Raw genomic sequence first — 15739 nt, 5'->3', positions numbered from 1 at the left:
GATAAGAGAGCTTTAAAGCCATAAGGTAAATAAAAGGAATCGCCTTACCAACTTTGTCCCCCAAGCCTCCTTCCCACTGCAGGATATCCTGGTTCTGTCTTTGTGTGCCTGTTTTCTTTCTTGTCCTCCTCCACACTTTCTTTCCTTGTGTCTAAATGTGTTGGCAGATGCTGGCATTACTTGGCTGCAGGAATGTGTGGGTGGCGTTTGCTTGGCTGCCACACCCCAGAACTACGCTCACATATTTTAAAAAGCAGGGCACTACAATAGCATGAGCATGAAAAGAAAAACAGAAAAAGAATTCTGTGGTGCAGTCGCTGTAAATGTCCGTAAACTTTGTTCCCAATACAAAACACATGTTTGCTTTTTCTTGTACAGTAAGTGTCTTTGAAAATATGATCATTGGATATGTGTGTGGATTGAGGTGGGGCAGGGAAGAAATGGCTGTTGAGTCATAGAATTGTACAGTTGTGTACGTCTGTCTGTCTGTCTCTTGTCTCTCTCTATATATATCTATACAGTAGAATCTCGGCTTATGTTACCCTCGGGTTGCGAAAGCGGCAAACCCAGAAGTATTTTTTCCAGGTTTCACCGCATGCACAGAAGTGCTCTATCGCGCCATGTGCAGAAGCAACACCTCCGGTTGCGGAAACCTTGGGATCCGACTGGAGCTCTGGAATGGATCCTGTCCGCAACCGGAGGTACCACTGCATTCTTTCTCGGTTGGTCGGTCTTTCTCTCTCTAGATCAGAGCTTTCCAAACTCTGTCGCGACACGTTAGTGTGTCGGCTGCAGTGTGTAGGTGTGTCGTGCAAATGCTCTTATAATGGGCTAGTTTAACCTCTGGTTTGCTAGTAAAACTAAATTACTGTGTCACGAAATGATTCATGTCTGAAAAGTGTGTCACCAACATGAAAAGTTTGAAAAGCTCTAGATACACACATACACTCTAGTCACCTGGGTCTGTACTGCTAGAGTATAATATCTTCTTTTGCAGGCAAAAGCACTGAGCATAAGGCACTTGCATCAGAGACGGTTAAAACATCAGCAGAAAGAAAAGGCCAGGTTTTGCAAATGGCCATTCTTTGATGATTTTAATGCAGTATGACACAGGTCAGATTCACATATTGGGTGCTTTAAATGCGCATGGAAGCACAATGATTAGCTAAAGCTAATGTGTCAAGACTTGTCAGCAAATGGAAAATTGTTGCTTTTTCTGTGTGCAGATTTGGCCTTTGAGGACACAAGGTTTCACTCAGAAAAAAAGTGGCCTTTTGGTTTTGGTTTTCTTTTGGCCTTAACTTTACTTCTTTTTATGTTGATGACAAATCCTACACATTTATAGCAGTTCTGAGCTTCTCTTAAACTCAGAAGTACAGGCAATCCTTGTTTTGTGCAGAGGTTACATTCTGGACCCCTGCGCGCGTTGACAGGATCCGCATAAAGCATTTTGCCCCTGTTTCAACCCACCCTACCCTTTTAGTGGCATTTTAGTGATGTTTTTTGGTCACTTCTGGGTTCGGTGCTGTGCGCGCATGCACAATTGTGTGTCAATGGGACGCGCACAAATCAGTTGTTGCCTGTATCTGCCTATAACGTGTGTGTGTGTGTGTGTGTGTGTGTGTGTGTGTGTGTGTGTGTGTGTGTTGAGAGAGAGAAGGAAGGAGAGAGGGAGAGTTTGAATTGACAACAGCTCAAAAATCAATAACAGTTGAATATCCTGAACAATATTAAAACAAAGTGGGAGTTTAAAACACCTGCCAGTTTTGATTTTCGCTTTTAAGTGTGCTTGTCAGAACGCAATCCAAGGGCCAAATTGGATATGACAGGAAAGTCTTATCCAATTGTGAAACGCCCAGGGCATTTTAATGGAAACCTTCCATAGGGGCAGAACAATTTGAGTATCCTAGGTGAGATGTAACCTTACTAGAAATGCTCAATAAGTTGCATTCTTGTGCTCTTTCGGAGGGTTTCCATTGGAACTCATTGGACATGCAGTTATTTTATTAAGGTTCTAAGTATACAGAATTCATTCGGGATTATTTGATGCTGCTTTTTTACGCTTCGATAGATAGATAGATAGATGATGGATCAATCCGTCCGTCCATATGCCCTACTCTGGCTTACCTAAGTAGCTCTCTTGTTTGTGCCCTTGGAAGGCACCTTTCTGAAATCCACCCTGTGTTGCAGTGTGGATGGAGAGTATACATTTGTTCAGTGCTTGCAAACAGGAAACAGCTCCACTGGAGAAGAATGTTTGAGTAGGAGGGAATTCCAGGCTTTGCCTCTGTAGCCTTGGCCATTGCCACTGACTGCAGACATGCCTCTCATTTACTTGTGTAAACACAGAAAGATTAATGAGATGGCATAGCAATGTGTGAAATTGCAGAAAGGATAAAATAGCTGTTTTTAGTCTTCTGGGAAACTTGGGGGCTTTGTGGCCTATGACCTGGCAACATCCAGCATGGTTCTGTTTAACTTCACGTTCACTGCCTCGGTTCCTGTCTTGGTGCTGCAAGATACCCCAAGGAGAATTTTGTTTTTAGATCAAAAGGAAAGAGGCAGGGATGCTCTAGCAAGGCATGGCCAACGCAGCTTAGTTGTTATTAATATTTATTAATTGAGATGCTACTCATTTATTTATTTTAAAAATTATTTTATGCACAAAACTCCAACATGCCTCTGTACACTAGGGACACTTCAGGAGGAAAAAAAAATAAGACAATGCACTCCTTTTTTAGACCTTCAAATACGTGGGGTACTTTCAGTATGCAAAGCAGTAGATAGCCATATTTAATTTAAGCAATAATTGGAAATTATTACACTGTACTTAATTTGGATGGTGGCACTGATGTGCATGCTTGCACTTTGTGGCAAGCTAGGCGTAATGCTGGTAGTCCCATCAATTGTTGTCAAATCCCTACAAAGCAGAGCACATGTGCAGTAGAGCATGAGTTGTTTGGAGGAAAGTGCCAAGCTGCTCCCCATCTATTTTTCTCTCTCTACCAGTGAGCCTCTCTAAAAGCAGAAGAAATCCCTGCCAAGAGAAAAATGACTGGGGGAAAATAGTTTCAGGGAGAAGGGCTGTAGCTCATGACACACATCTGCATGAACTTTGCAGGTGCTAATATTTATGTATAGATGAATTCAGATGGACTTTCAGAAGGCCACCCTGTAAGCAAAGTTTTAAAATGGGGGGAGGAAAACTTAAGGCCTGGGGCAAAATACCTAGGTCTCAGGGCTTGGGAAGACAGGTGAACTAATACCAGTGTAGTATAAGAAGCAAAGATCACCAGTGTTGAAGCAACGATTCTTCAACATCAACTTCGTCGGACTGGTCATGTTGTTCGGATGCCTGATGATCGTCTTCCAAAGCAACTACTCTATTCCGAACTTAAAAATGGAAAGTGTAATGCTGGTGGTCAACAAAATAGGTTTAAAGGCTGTCTCAAGACAAATCTAAAAAAAATGTACTGTAGCATAAACACCAACAATTGGAAAACACTTGCCTGCGAGCGCTCCAGTTGGAGAACAGCCTTTACCAAAGGTGTCATGGGCTTTGAAGACACTCGAACTCAGGACGCAAGGGAGAAATGTTCTAAGAGGAAGGCACGCTTGGCAAATCCACACAATGATCAACTCCCGCCCGGAGACCGATGTCCCCACTGTGGAAGGACGTATGGTTCCAGAATTGGCCTCCACAGTCACTTACAGACTCATTGTTAAAACCGTGCTTATGGAAAAGAATCTTACTAGGCTACGAGTGGTCGCAGAAGAAGAAGAAGAAGAAGAAGAAGAAGAAGAAGAAGAAGAAGAAGAAGAAGAAGAAGAAGAAGAAGAAGAAGAAGAAGAAGAAGAAGAAGTGGAGCACCCCTGTTCCTCAGAAGCAAACCACCAGGCTCTTTGAACGAGCCACTGGTTTTAACCACTGAATGACTTGCTTTAAAGCACTAAATGAGGGTTAGACATACCTGCTAAAGGCAAAGATACCTTTGCATTAAATAAAGAGTTGGCTGGCTTGTATCAATGACAACTTTGCTAATATTGCATTGCTTTTTTGCAGTTTAATTTTGCATATAAGCAAGAGCTGGCCTTTCAACATTGCTGTACAGTGGACGCTCGGGTTGCAAACATGATCCGTGCGGGAGGCATGTTCGCAACCCACAGCGCCATGTCTGCGCACACGCGAGTCGTGATTCGGCACTTCTGCACATGAGCAAAGCACGATTTAGCTTTTCTGTGCATGCGCGAGCACCAAAACCCAAAAGTAACCCGTTCCGGTACTTCCAGGTTCGGCGCGGTGCACAACCTGAAAACGCGCAACCTGAAGTGTCTGTAATCCGAGGTATGACTGTATTCTCCACTCAAAAACCCAACTGTTTCCCACCTCCTTAAATGTGAAAGAGCACCTCTGGAAGTGGTGCTACTTTGGTGGAATAATGCTGTGCTTATCACATTTCCCTTCCAACCCAGCCTTGGCACATGATAACAGAGTTCTAGGAACCTAAAAAGACAGGCTTAGGATGGAGGAATCAAGCTGCATTAGCTTGGCCTAATTCCCAGCATGCTATTGTCAGCAATGTGGCTTCATCTTGATTGCAACCAACAATTTTTTTTATAGAGGATTGTGGCTTTGTGCAACTGAAATCCTAATAAGCTTCTAAGTGCTTTAGTTTTTACTATCCTCTCTGCAAACCTTTGGTGTGGTGTTGGCAGAATTATGTAAAGGCAAACTTTATGTGGTGGCCTAAATCAACATTCCCCTTCTGTGCTATCCCCACTCTAGATGGTTCCAGGTTCAATCCCCAACGCCTCCAGCTAAGGCTGGGACAGACCCGTTTTTTAATTGCGTTTTTATTTCTTAATTGTTTTTTGTTGCATTGCAGTTTGAATTCGGTAGAATTCAAATTGCAGTAGAATAAAATACAGTATAAGAAATCAAAGGAGCGATACAAATACAATGGGGGAAAATGCAGCATCTAGTAAAGTGAGCTACAATTGCTACAACAGGCAGAAAAGTCATTAGCAAATTTCACATGGTCCATGGGGCAAAAGGTTTGGGAATCACTGGAGCAGACCCATTGAAATGAGTGGGCATAAGTTAGTAACATTCAAGAATTTCAATGGATCTGCTTTGAGTATGACTAACTTTGGATACACCTTTATAAAAGCTAAAATAGTGTAAAATCCAGGATTCCTTAAGGAGGAAGGAGCATGGGCTACTTTCAAGCCATTTATCCAAATAATGACTTTCCCTTTTCTGTTTTGCTTACATTGAGTTGAACAGCTTATTCCTATTTTATTTATATACCGTATTTCCTCTCAAGGAGCAAAGGACATGTTTAATACTATGCTAAAAATAACTAAAATAGCAGCAGAGTCACAATATCAACACAGCAGGGCATTTATGACGGTTCTGGAGAATGAACTATTGAAATCTTACTTTGAGCAAAGATGCATCATTTGAAAAGGAAATGCCTGATGTTTATGTAGGCTGTTTTGCAGGAGCCTCTAGGGGTGCAGCATTTTGTCAGTTAATTGGTTAGATGTGTCAACTAAAAGTCCTTTGATTGCCTAAGAAGATGCCCTTAGTTAATTGAGCAGAATGCTTTCCAAGGGTGTTAATGGTTTTTTTTTCCATATAACTTACATGTAACAGCTGTAGATACGACTGGCTCCCTTAGAAGAGGCATTTCCCCTTTTTATGTGCAAGAGGAATGAACACCTATTTAGGCGTTGGCTGCAACACAGTGATCTGGTTTGCTCAACACTGTAAGGCAGATGATGGCTTAGCAAGACCATGCAGATAGGCAGGCTCCCAGAGAGAAGCTCACAGCCGCTTTCCTCCTCTCCTCCCTGGCCATTTTTACTGCTGTGCTAAGTCAAGGTTTGGCTTAGGATCTTGTCCGAACCGAGGCTCACAGTTAAGCCAACTACAAGCCTTAACCTTGATTAACACTCTTGGTTAGCAAAACTTAACCATGAGCTTTGCTTTGTACAACATGCGAAACCAAACCTTGGTGTGGCAGTAAAAAGGACCAGGAAGAAGCAAAGCAGCTGCAAACGCCTCTCTAATAACCTTCATATTTGCGTGGACTTCCTAAACCATAGCTTGTTTTACCGTGTTGTGTGAATCATCTTACTCTCCTTATCCATCACAGATCAGGACCCTGGACAAGACTGGAGGTGCTGATCCAGAGGCTGGCTAAATCTCAGAACCTTGGCCAGCAATCCTTTGGTTAAGAAGACTTAGCAATGCCCTGGAGCAACTACCCGGGTTTTACGGTCCAACAAAGAAAGTCAGTCTGAAGGTTCTACTCCCCTGAAGGCTGCAACTTAGGTACAGAATGGTCCTGAGGAGTCTGAAGCCTGGGGACAGGATCTGGGGAGGTCCTACTTGGTATTTGGAGCTGCTGTTTGTGGACTCCACCTCCAAAGCCTCTTGGTCTGGGGCCATGACACTTACACGTGTGTAATATAAAGACAAAGCAGCTGTCCTTTGTAGAGCCCCCCATTCAAATTTATGTGCAAATGTATGCAAATTTAATCAACTCAGTACAATTAATGAACTAAGCTTTCTTTAATTGGAAGGCAGTCTTAATAAACTCGCATGCTCCCCACTACTTTATAACATCACAACCAGTGTGATTTTATTGCATTTGACTCCAACATAACTTTTGTGAACAGAAAATTGGGTTGATGTGTATCCTTTTACCCCCAACACAAGCCTGACCAATGCTTGTGGTTGCTGAACTTGACCAAGCCTGACCAATGCTTGTGGAAAATGCTTGTGGTTGCTGAACTGCTGGATTCACAGGACTACTTTGGCAGCCCACATTTTACTGGATCAGTTCCACTTTGACTCACTAGGAGTTAATTCCAGTTGGCTTTCAACAGTTGCACATGTTAAACTGAAAAATAAGTTGTGGCTCTACCATGTTAACCCCTCTCCCCCACTTTAGAAAGAAACCATGGCAAGTGGCTTATAGGGAAACATACAACATGCAAAATTTAAAACATAGCTTAAAGCATCAGAAAATAGAAACATTAGGGCAGGCATAGGCAACCTTGGCTCTCCAGATGTTTTGGAACTACAACTCCCATGATCCCTGACCACAGGCCCTGTTAGCTAGGGATCATGGGAGTTGTAGTTCCAAAACATTTGGAGAGCCAAGGTTGCCTATGCCTGCATTAGGGCATTGCTTGTGGTGCAAAGGCCTTCTGAAATAAAACCATTTTAACCTGGCTTCTTAAGAGGGATGGTAGCTGTGTGATTCTAATAGGAAGGAGTTCCGTGGAGTTGGGCCCACTACACGGAGTACATTACTCCTTGTTGACATGAGATGCGCTTCTGGTCCATGGTGGAGCACAAATAAGCTGCTGTTTTCCCAGATGGTCTCAGTGATCAGCTTGGGACATACAGGGTGAGGCAATCCTTAATGTATCCTGGGCTAAGTGAGCGCCACAACCCCAGAGTCGTCTGCGACTGGACTTAACGGTCAGGGGTCCCTTTACCTTTACAGTAATTCAGTAACCTTGAACCTGGCCCAAAAGGAAACAGGAAGCCAATGCAGGCTGAAATTGATGAACTTAAGGAACATACATGCCTAATTTTCTCCCATTGAGATCAATGGGGACTTTGATTGGTTTCTCCCCCCCCCCCTCTCGTTCTTTCTCAGTGACTGTTTTCTCAAATGGTATTTTCTTGCTAATGAAAAACAGCAGGGAAAAATGTATTCTAAGTATTTGTAGTGAACTTTCGCAGATTTGCAGTGATTTTTCTGTTCAGAGGAGAGACTTTAGTTATAGCTTGCAAGACCATCTCAAAGGAGACTAGTAGAATTGTAGAGTTGGGGGGGCCACAGGGGTCATCTAGCCCAACCCCCCTGTGATGCAGGAATATTTTGCCCAATGTGGGGCTTGGACCCACGACCCTGAGATTAAGGGTCTTGTGCTCTACTGACTGGAGAATTGTTGTTTAATCAGCTGTGGTTCTCTGTTCTCCATTCAGCTGTGGTTCTCTGTTTCCTCCCGCTCCCATTGCATTTCATTTTCTTCTTCTGCACTCTTAAGGGTCAGACATGAGCTAATTCCTTGCAGGGGTGGGTGTGTTTTTCCATGCATCAAATGCCTACCTCCAGACCTCTCAGATGTGATGGGTTAGGGAAACTGAGGTTTTGTGTCTCAAAGTGACGCAAGAACTGGAGTTTCTAGGAAGCTTTGCTATTGAGTATGCTAATCCAAGAAAAAGCAAGATAAGAAGCAAGGAACAGGAGGAAACAGCCTAGGGCCAAATACCAAGCTCATTTGATATTGCTTTGGCCAGAGTTTTGCTGTCAAAAGTGTTGATGAATGTCACAAGGCAACTTCATATCTGCCAACATTTGCAATCCAGAACAGGGAGACTTGGGTGAAAATATGCCTGCTCCATGAATTCATTTACTCAGGAGGAAGCCTGCTGATCTCAGAAGGACTTACTCCCCCAACCTTGCCACAGTTCTGAGTGAACACAGTTACAGATTAGGATGTAAGGTCAGTTTCACACAAGATGCTTAAATGGGGTTGCTTTTTTACTCTGCATTTGCAAATGGAATGTAATTGCTGCCTTGGCTAGATGTTACCCATTGGATTTAAATACGGCAGAATCTGCTTTCTGCTCTGCATTTAGCCAAACATATTGCAAAAGCATGCAAACCAGTATGAGAAACAGCAGCATCTTAAGTGTGAAAAATGGTCTTGGGTACATACACCCCTTCCACCTTTGACCTTGAAGTCTTCACCCCAGGTCCCAACACCTTAATCCGGGGATATAGCATTAACAGAGGCCTCTGAGGTGTCCTCCCAGTTCATGCTGAGAGGAACAGCTGCCAGATCAGAAATGTCGCTTTGCATGCAACTTCCTTGAGTGAAGTTGCTCAGAAGCAATACTAGCCATTTTATAAATTAAAGCTGCGGTGGGCAAAAGATAGATCAGGATGTGTACCTTAGGGTGATTTTCGGTAATCAGCACAGGTATCTGAATATTTCTTTAGAGAGAAAGAGAAAGACTGTCTGTGTGTACACACACACACACACACACACACACACACACACACACTGATGTGGCTGAAGCAAAACAACTCAGCTGGAGTGTGTTGATTAACTTGGCCCAGAGTCTGTGTTTGCTATTGTTGATGTGGCTCTACAGGAAGGTACATTCTGTTACAGCATAGAATCTACTTAATAAACATAGGTTGTCTTCGGTTTACCTTTCCTTCCACTTCTGTTAATTTACATCAACCACTTCGTGCAGGAGAAAAGAATGAAATTTCACGGCATAGTTGTTTATATTGCTGCTGGTTTTCTTAACGTGAAAAGGAAGAAGAAAAAGAGTAATTGTGGCAGATGAGTTGGTGCTGCTCCATCTGTGTGCATCACAGAGGCCCTGGGACGCAGACTTGTGCTCTGGTCACTTCTGTTCCGTGATTCAGTTGCTCACTTTATGCACCAGCATTTGATTCAGTTTTACCACCAGTTTTGCCATGGCACTGACACATAGTTCACACTCTGCAATCCATACTAGGGCAATGCCATTATTAGGCCATTCAAAATGCCCCCAAATAGCCACAGCAAGCTTTCAAGTTCTCTAAAGTTCTTCACTTGGTTGGGTACCAAGCAAAATGGCGCATAGTACTGTAGGCAGAACAAATAAAGCTGCTGTGGTATTAAGGAAATGAAGTCCAGACTGGTCTTGGTCATAAGATGGAGACTGTGCACACACATCTTACATTTATTTAGATTATTATTATTATTATTATTATTATTATTTAATTAATTAATTAAATTTCCACACCGCCCTTCTCTGAGGGTCAGAAGGCAGTTTACAATATAAATTTGAAGCACATGGCTCCCCCCCCCCGAATTCAGGAATTAAGGGTGCTGGGAATTGGAACTGTGAGGGGTAAACTACAGTTCCCATGATTCCTTTATGGTCAAGTCATGTTCTTTAAATGTATGTGTATGCAGCCGGGATGTGGAAAGCACTAGCAGACTTAATAGGTTAGTTTCTCCTAAGTGCTGGTCAGGTTTTAGGTTACATCTAGGAATGCTGGGGTGAAGAAACACACAACAGCCAATTGCCCATTTCTGAAAATATTAAATCCGGCAGTTCTATAGAGCTGATATCTAGATCAAGGGTGAGGAAACTGCAGCCCACAAACGTGTTGTTAACTCTCCAGTCCTGTTCAGCCCCAACCAGCATGGCCAACGGACAGGGATGATGGAGTGGCAGCCTCAACAACACCTGAAGAGCCACAGGTTCCCCACCTCAGATCTAGATTATCAGTTCAGATTATGCTCTGTTCTTAACCATGGTTAGATTTCGGCAGGAGAGCCAAAGCGAGCCTCTGCCTTGTGTGCTTCCCTTCCCCTTTCCTCATTATGCGGTGGTGAGGAGGACCATGAATGTTTCCAGTTCCACGTTGGGCTAAACCACAGTTTCCTGTTGCATACAGATTGGGGGAGGGGGCGACGGATTGTGGTTTATTCTAATCCTTAAAACCAAACGGGATCGAACTTTGGTTTGCTAACTGATACGCCCCAGACATAAGGACCTGTTATTCTGAGAGCATCATTTTACTTTCCTCTTTCTCTCATTTACCCTTCACCTCAATTCTGCTTATCCAGTTGAAGGGCAATAGCTGAGGTCTGGTTACGTGCAGATCTGCCATTTTGAAGTCAATGAGAGATTTCTGTTGACTAGAACTGCCTACATTTTCCTCCTCCCCAATCCACCGAAGTCCAAACGACGCCACACCTATTCAGACAAACACAGTTCAAACCTTTGCAACAGGAGGAAGTTCTGGCCTATTTGGAAATCGCAGCACTCATCGCATGACACTTAATCCACATTTTCCAAACAGAGGTAGGCTATAGACACAATGCAAAGCTTTGCCCCACAGCTATTTATACTTGTCTTTTGGTTCAGGTCCACAGCTTAATTATTTACTGGATTACTTTGTTCTGGGGCTGTTTGGCTGAAGAGCTTTAAAAATATTGCAGGTTTTAAAAAATAAAATAAAACCAAACCCTGGCAAGGCAGCTCTCAGAAGCCAGTTGCTGGCTGCTTCGAGGGGGAGGGTGCTTTATTTCTGTCAGACAATGTGCTTTCTCAAGCAAGAAATGAGAATGTCCTAGGTTTTGATTCGACCAGAACTACAAAGAAATCTTTAAATCCCTCTGGCCTCTCTGTGTGCTGCGTGGAGACATCTTGAGGGTCTCTCTGAAGATCAGGCTGTGAATTGCTGAGTTAAATCCCATTCTGTCTGCCTCCTAGCCTACAGCATTCAGTTTCCTTGTTTTCTTGGCAAAGGAGGCTACAAGGGGCCTCTGTCTGAAAGGCACCTATATATGATACAGTGGTACCTCAGGTTAAGAACTTAATTTGTTCTGGAGGTCCGTTCTTAACCTGAAACTGTTCTTAACCTGAGGTACCACTTTAGCTAATGGGGCCTCTCCTGCCGCCGCCACACGATTTCTGTTCTCATCCTGAAGCAAAGTTCTTAATCTGAGGTACTATTTCTGGATTAGTGGAGTCTGTAATCTGAAGCGTCTGTAACCCGAGGTACCACTATATTTAATTTGTGCAGCTCCTCTTAGGGACCTTCGCCCCTTACTAATATGATTCTGTCAACAGAGGCGGATGGTAAGAGAATCTCATTCTTTTGGTGGTATTCAAAAAGGCTCATGAAACCCAAAGACTTGGGCTCTGTTTCCTAGCTAGAAGGCATGTTTACTATGCCAAGTATTTATATCCTCCCTCTCAATCTCTGCAATTCTTTCTGGACGTGGATAACAATAGTTTGGATGGAAAATGAAATAGATAAAAGCTGTTGCTGCATCCTTCTCATTCTTATAACTGAAACAGATGACACTTGGAGTGTCTTAAGAGTAAGAGCTACCTACCTTCAGAAAAATAAAACAGTCACTGAGTTTCTGCACGAGTCAGTGCACTGTGTCTGTTGCCTCTGGGAGGAGGCAACTGTGGTGTTTCTTCTTTGGGAGTGAATGCACGATCCTTCATGCAGAGCAATTACCCACACCCAGTAGAGGCTGGCTGGACAAATAATCAGATAACCCAGATCAGTAAATCACTCAGAGATGCAACAGGCACCCTCTTTTATGCTCATTGTATGAATGCAATTCTCTCACAACCCACACGGTTTAGGAATCACTTTGCAACAGTGAGTTGTTAAGAAACTGAGCAGGGTTAGAAGCCACCAGTAGAGGCAGTGAAAAGGCTTCCCCTTCCTAGTCTGCAACATTTTCAGGCCCAACCTGCAAAAATGAAAGCCACTTCAAGTTCGTTTAGTTTTTACCATAGATATGCAGCTTTCCCCTCCTCTTGGTGAGCAGGTGCAGAGGCAGACAAGGGCTTGTGTCCCACTAACCACAGCAGAGAATGTGGACATGCGTAGCTTGCCCCGTGTCATGATGAGAAAAGATGCATTTGCTAGAATTCTAATGCAGGTTGTCGAAAGAAGCATTATCAGAAACTATATACGCCTGGCTAGTTTTCCACATGAATTAGGTTAATGGACTGGTTTTCCATCAAGACCTTGAAATTTTGCAGTGTAATGAGAGCAACCAGTTCAGAGTTCTACTGCCTTATTTGCATCTTCCCTGTTCTGTCAGATAGGCAGGGTACAAATTATTATTATTTCATGTGCTTTATTGTGCTTCAATATACCCAGGCTTTCCTTTATTCTTTAACCCGGTTGTTTGGGTATTCAATTCCTCCGTGTGATTAGAATCACGTTGGGGAGAGCAGGACATGCTAGCTTGCCCTTCTCCCTCCATTGCATGTCTGTGCCCATTAGACAGCTGTACTCATGGAGTCTCCCAACACCAACAGGGTTCTTAATCCCATGGAGAGCAGATTCCCTGTTGCAGATGTTCGCTCTCCAATGCACAGAGGGTGGAGGGCTGAGCGCATGGGTGTAACAATGGTTAGTGAGGATATCCCTGCTGCCTTTTGGGGTTCTACTCGCATGGGGGGAACAAACAACCCCCAAAGGATTGTGTCTCCTGTGTATCTGGCCACCCTCTCCTGTGATCTTTCCCTTCCCCTGTTTTTAAATGAAACTTAAGCCAAACACAATGTTGATAGTGTCATTTGCATTGTCAACATTAGTCTGAAGCGGAGGTGGGGAGCTTCGGGTTCAGAGACCAAATGTGACCCTCCAAGCCTGCCTGGCTGGCTCTTGGGACCCTCCCTCCCCAGGCCATGCACACACACACACACACCAGCCACACTGTCATGGACTTGTTGGATGCAGAGGAATGGTGGGAGGAACCAGCTGGGGAACCAGCAAGGGAAGAAGAATCAGACCCCAGGGAGTGGTGGTGGGACGACGACGACGATGATGATGATGATGATGATGATGATGAGTGGCAGAGGCGTAGCAAGCCCAGATGGTACCCGGTGCGGAATTTTTTTGTCACACACCCCCACGCGGCTCTGGCGAATAATAATAATAATAATAATATTTATACCCCGCCCATCTGGCCGGGTTCCCCCAGCCACTCTGGGCGGCTTCCAACATAACACTAAAATACAGAAATCCATCAAACATTAAAAGCTTCCCTAAACAGGGCTGCCTTCAGATGTCTTCTAAAGGTCTGGTAATTGTTGTTCTCTTTGACCTCTAGTGGGAGGGCGTTCCACAGGGCGGGCGCCACTACCAAGAAGGCCCTCTGCCTGGTTCCCTGCAACTTGGCTTCTCGCAATGAGGGAACCGTCAGAAGGCCCTCGGTGCTGGACCTCAGTGTCCGGGCAAAACGATGGAGGTGGAGACGCTCCTTCAGGTATACTGGACCGAGGCCGTTTAGGGCTTTAAAGGTCAACACCAACACTTTGGTGAAAAGTGAAAAACATGAATTGCAAAAAAACTAGAGCTTACAGAACAAAACCGACTTCAGATATGAAATGAGCATTGGAAGAACATATAAGAACAGTTGAAAAATCTCATGCAACAGGGGGGGGGGAAGTTCCCCAGTGGGGGGCGCCGAGTATCACCCCCCTCCAGGGTGGCACCCGGGGCGACCCGCCCCCATCGCCCCCCTTGCTACGCCACTGATGAGTGGTCTGAGGGAGAAGACTGGGAAAAGGAAGTGTTGGAAGCTGAAGGGGAAACGGCTTAGTGAGCTGGGAAAGTCGGTGGCAGGGGGAGGTCAAGAAGCAGAGATGAGCCACTGGTGTCTCCCTCTCCTGCTGTGACAAGCTCCCCTCCCATCTCTCCGAGCCAGGAGAGGCATGAAAAGGGCAGAGGAGACATTGGTCACACGCAGGCACAGTCTCCAATTGCTTGGGAAATGCCATGGAGAGGAGGAGGCGACATGACAGCTGTGGGGAGGTGGGGACTTTTAGTCTCGGCAACTGATTTCCCCCACAGGGAATGAGGTCCTGTATGCATTAGGGCTGACTCAGGCCTGTATGTGGAGAGCGTGTTTTTGCAAATAATGAGTTACACTCCCAACTTTGGACTGTGTGTTTTACCGACCAGCACACTCCCTACTGCCCCTTCTTTGTACCCTCTGTGAGACTGTTTTTACCTGGCTGTAATGTGCTATCAACTCTGATAAGTCCTCTTGCTTCCCTGGATGAAGAGAAGGGTGTGAGAGCATGTGCAGAAACTAGCCTACTTCACAAAGGCAAGATTTGCACTTGTTCCTCTGCCCACAACTTGCACGTGGCCCCCAGAAGGTCGTGCAGGATTGAATGCAGCCCTCAGAGTGAAACAGATTCTGTACCCTTGGTTGAAGCAAGGCTCTCTAGTAGGTTCCAAGCCACATTCCTCTTAAGGTTGCCACCAAAGCCTCAGGATTAACCTAGTGACATTTTTGACATTTAGGGTACCCTCTTGCACCAGGCCCAATGAAATGGTTAGTGTGTTTTTCAACAGGATGGTCTCAGTGGAACACACTGATGCATAGCACCAGAGCAGAATGTAATAAACATTAGGGAGCAGAGACCGCGACGTGTTTGTATTCTTGACAGGGTCACGCTGCTGGCACAGAATAAATGCTAAATAATCATATTGCTCTTGATCCACCTGTCAGGGTATCTGAGCGAGTTCCTGTCTCTAATTATTTTACCCCTTTTTGTTATTTTCCCAGACGAAGCGACCCTGTGGGCCGACCGCACTCCTGGCATTCTGCCAAGTTCATAGAGAACCAGCCCGATCTCAGTATGATGCAAATATCTCCTGGCATGATTGGCACTCCTTGGCATCAAGCCTACCATTCCAGGTAAGCATCACAGCATTTTGGCAAAAAACAACAACCCTGTATCCAAGGATTGGTTTGTTGTATGCTTTCCATTCCAGGAAGAGAACAATTTATGCTCCACCCTGAAAGGAACCTTTCCTCTTTCTCTTTCTGAGCAGTAATCTGCACTCACCTCTTTTAAAAGCTGCTGAGCTTCCGCTGCCAGGTGCTGCGCTACCTTCATGGATCACCTGAAACAATGGTGTATCAGGTTGAACAGGCAGGTACCCTCGGCCATTTTTGCAAAAGCTGTGCAGCCGCGGTGGTGGAGCGGGGGCATTATCAAGCAGCGAACTTCGCCCAAATTTCCCTGCTGATGGTGGAATTCTACAGGCTCTGCACTAAAAAAAGAAAAGAGCCGATGAATCAAAATTCTGAATTCTATAGCCTTTACACATTATTCAGATTCCATGCATTTGCTTCTTTTGCATCA

General features: G+C 44.6%; 1 protein-coding gene across 6 annotated transcripts in view; it reads left to right on the top strand.

Moving 5' to 3' along the window:
• SHROOM3 (shroom family member 3) overlaps positions 1-15739 on the top strand; it is a 233965-nt gene that overhangs the window by 190532 nt on the left and 27694 nt on the right. For all 6 annotated transcript variants that reach the window (XM_060278375.2, XM_035114005.3, XM_035114001.3 and 3 more), the window contains one exon: positions 15157-15288. In XM_060278375.2, the coding sequence (XP_060134358.2) occupies positions 15157-15288 (132 nt within the window). The remainder of the gene's footprint in view (positions 1-15156; positions 15289-15739) is intronic.

Source organism: Zootoca vivipara, chromosome Z1 (assembly GCF_965207765.1).
Source record: "Zootoca vivipara chromosome Z1, rZooViv2.hap1.1, whole genome shotgun sequence".
NCBI lineage: Eukaryota > Metazoa > Chordata > Lepidosauria > Squamata > Lacertidae > Zootoca > Zootoca vivipara.
The sequence above is the reverse complement of the archived record's forward strand: the minus strand, read 5'-3'. Positions and strand labels throughout refer to the sequence as shown.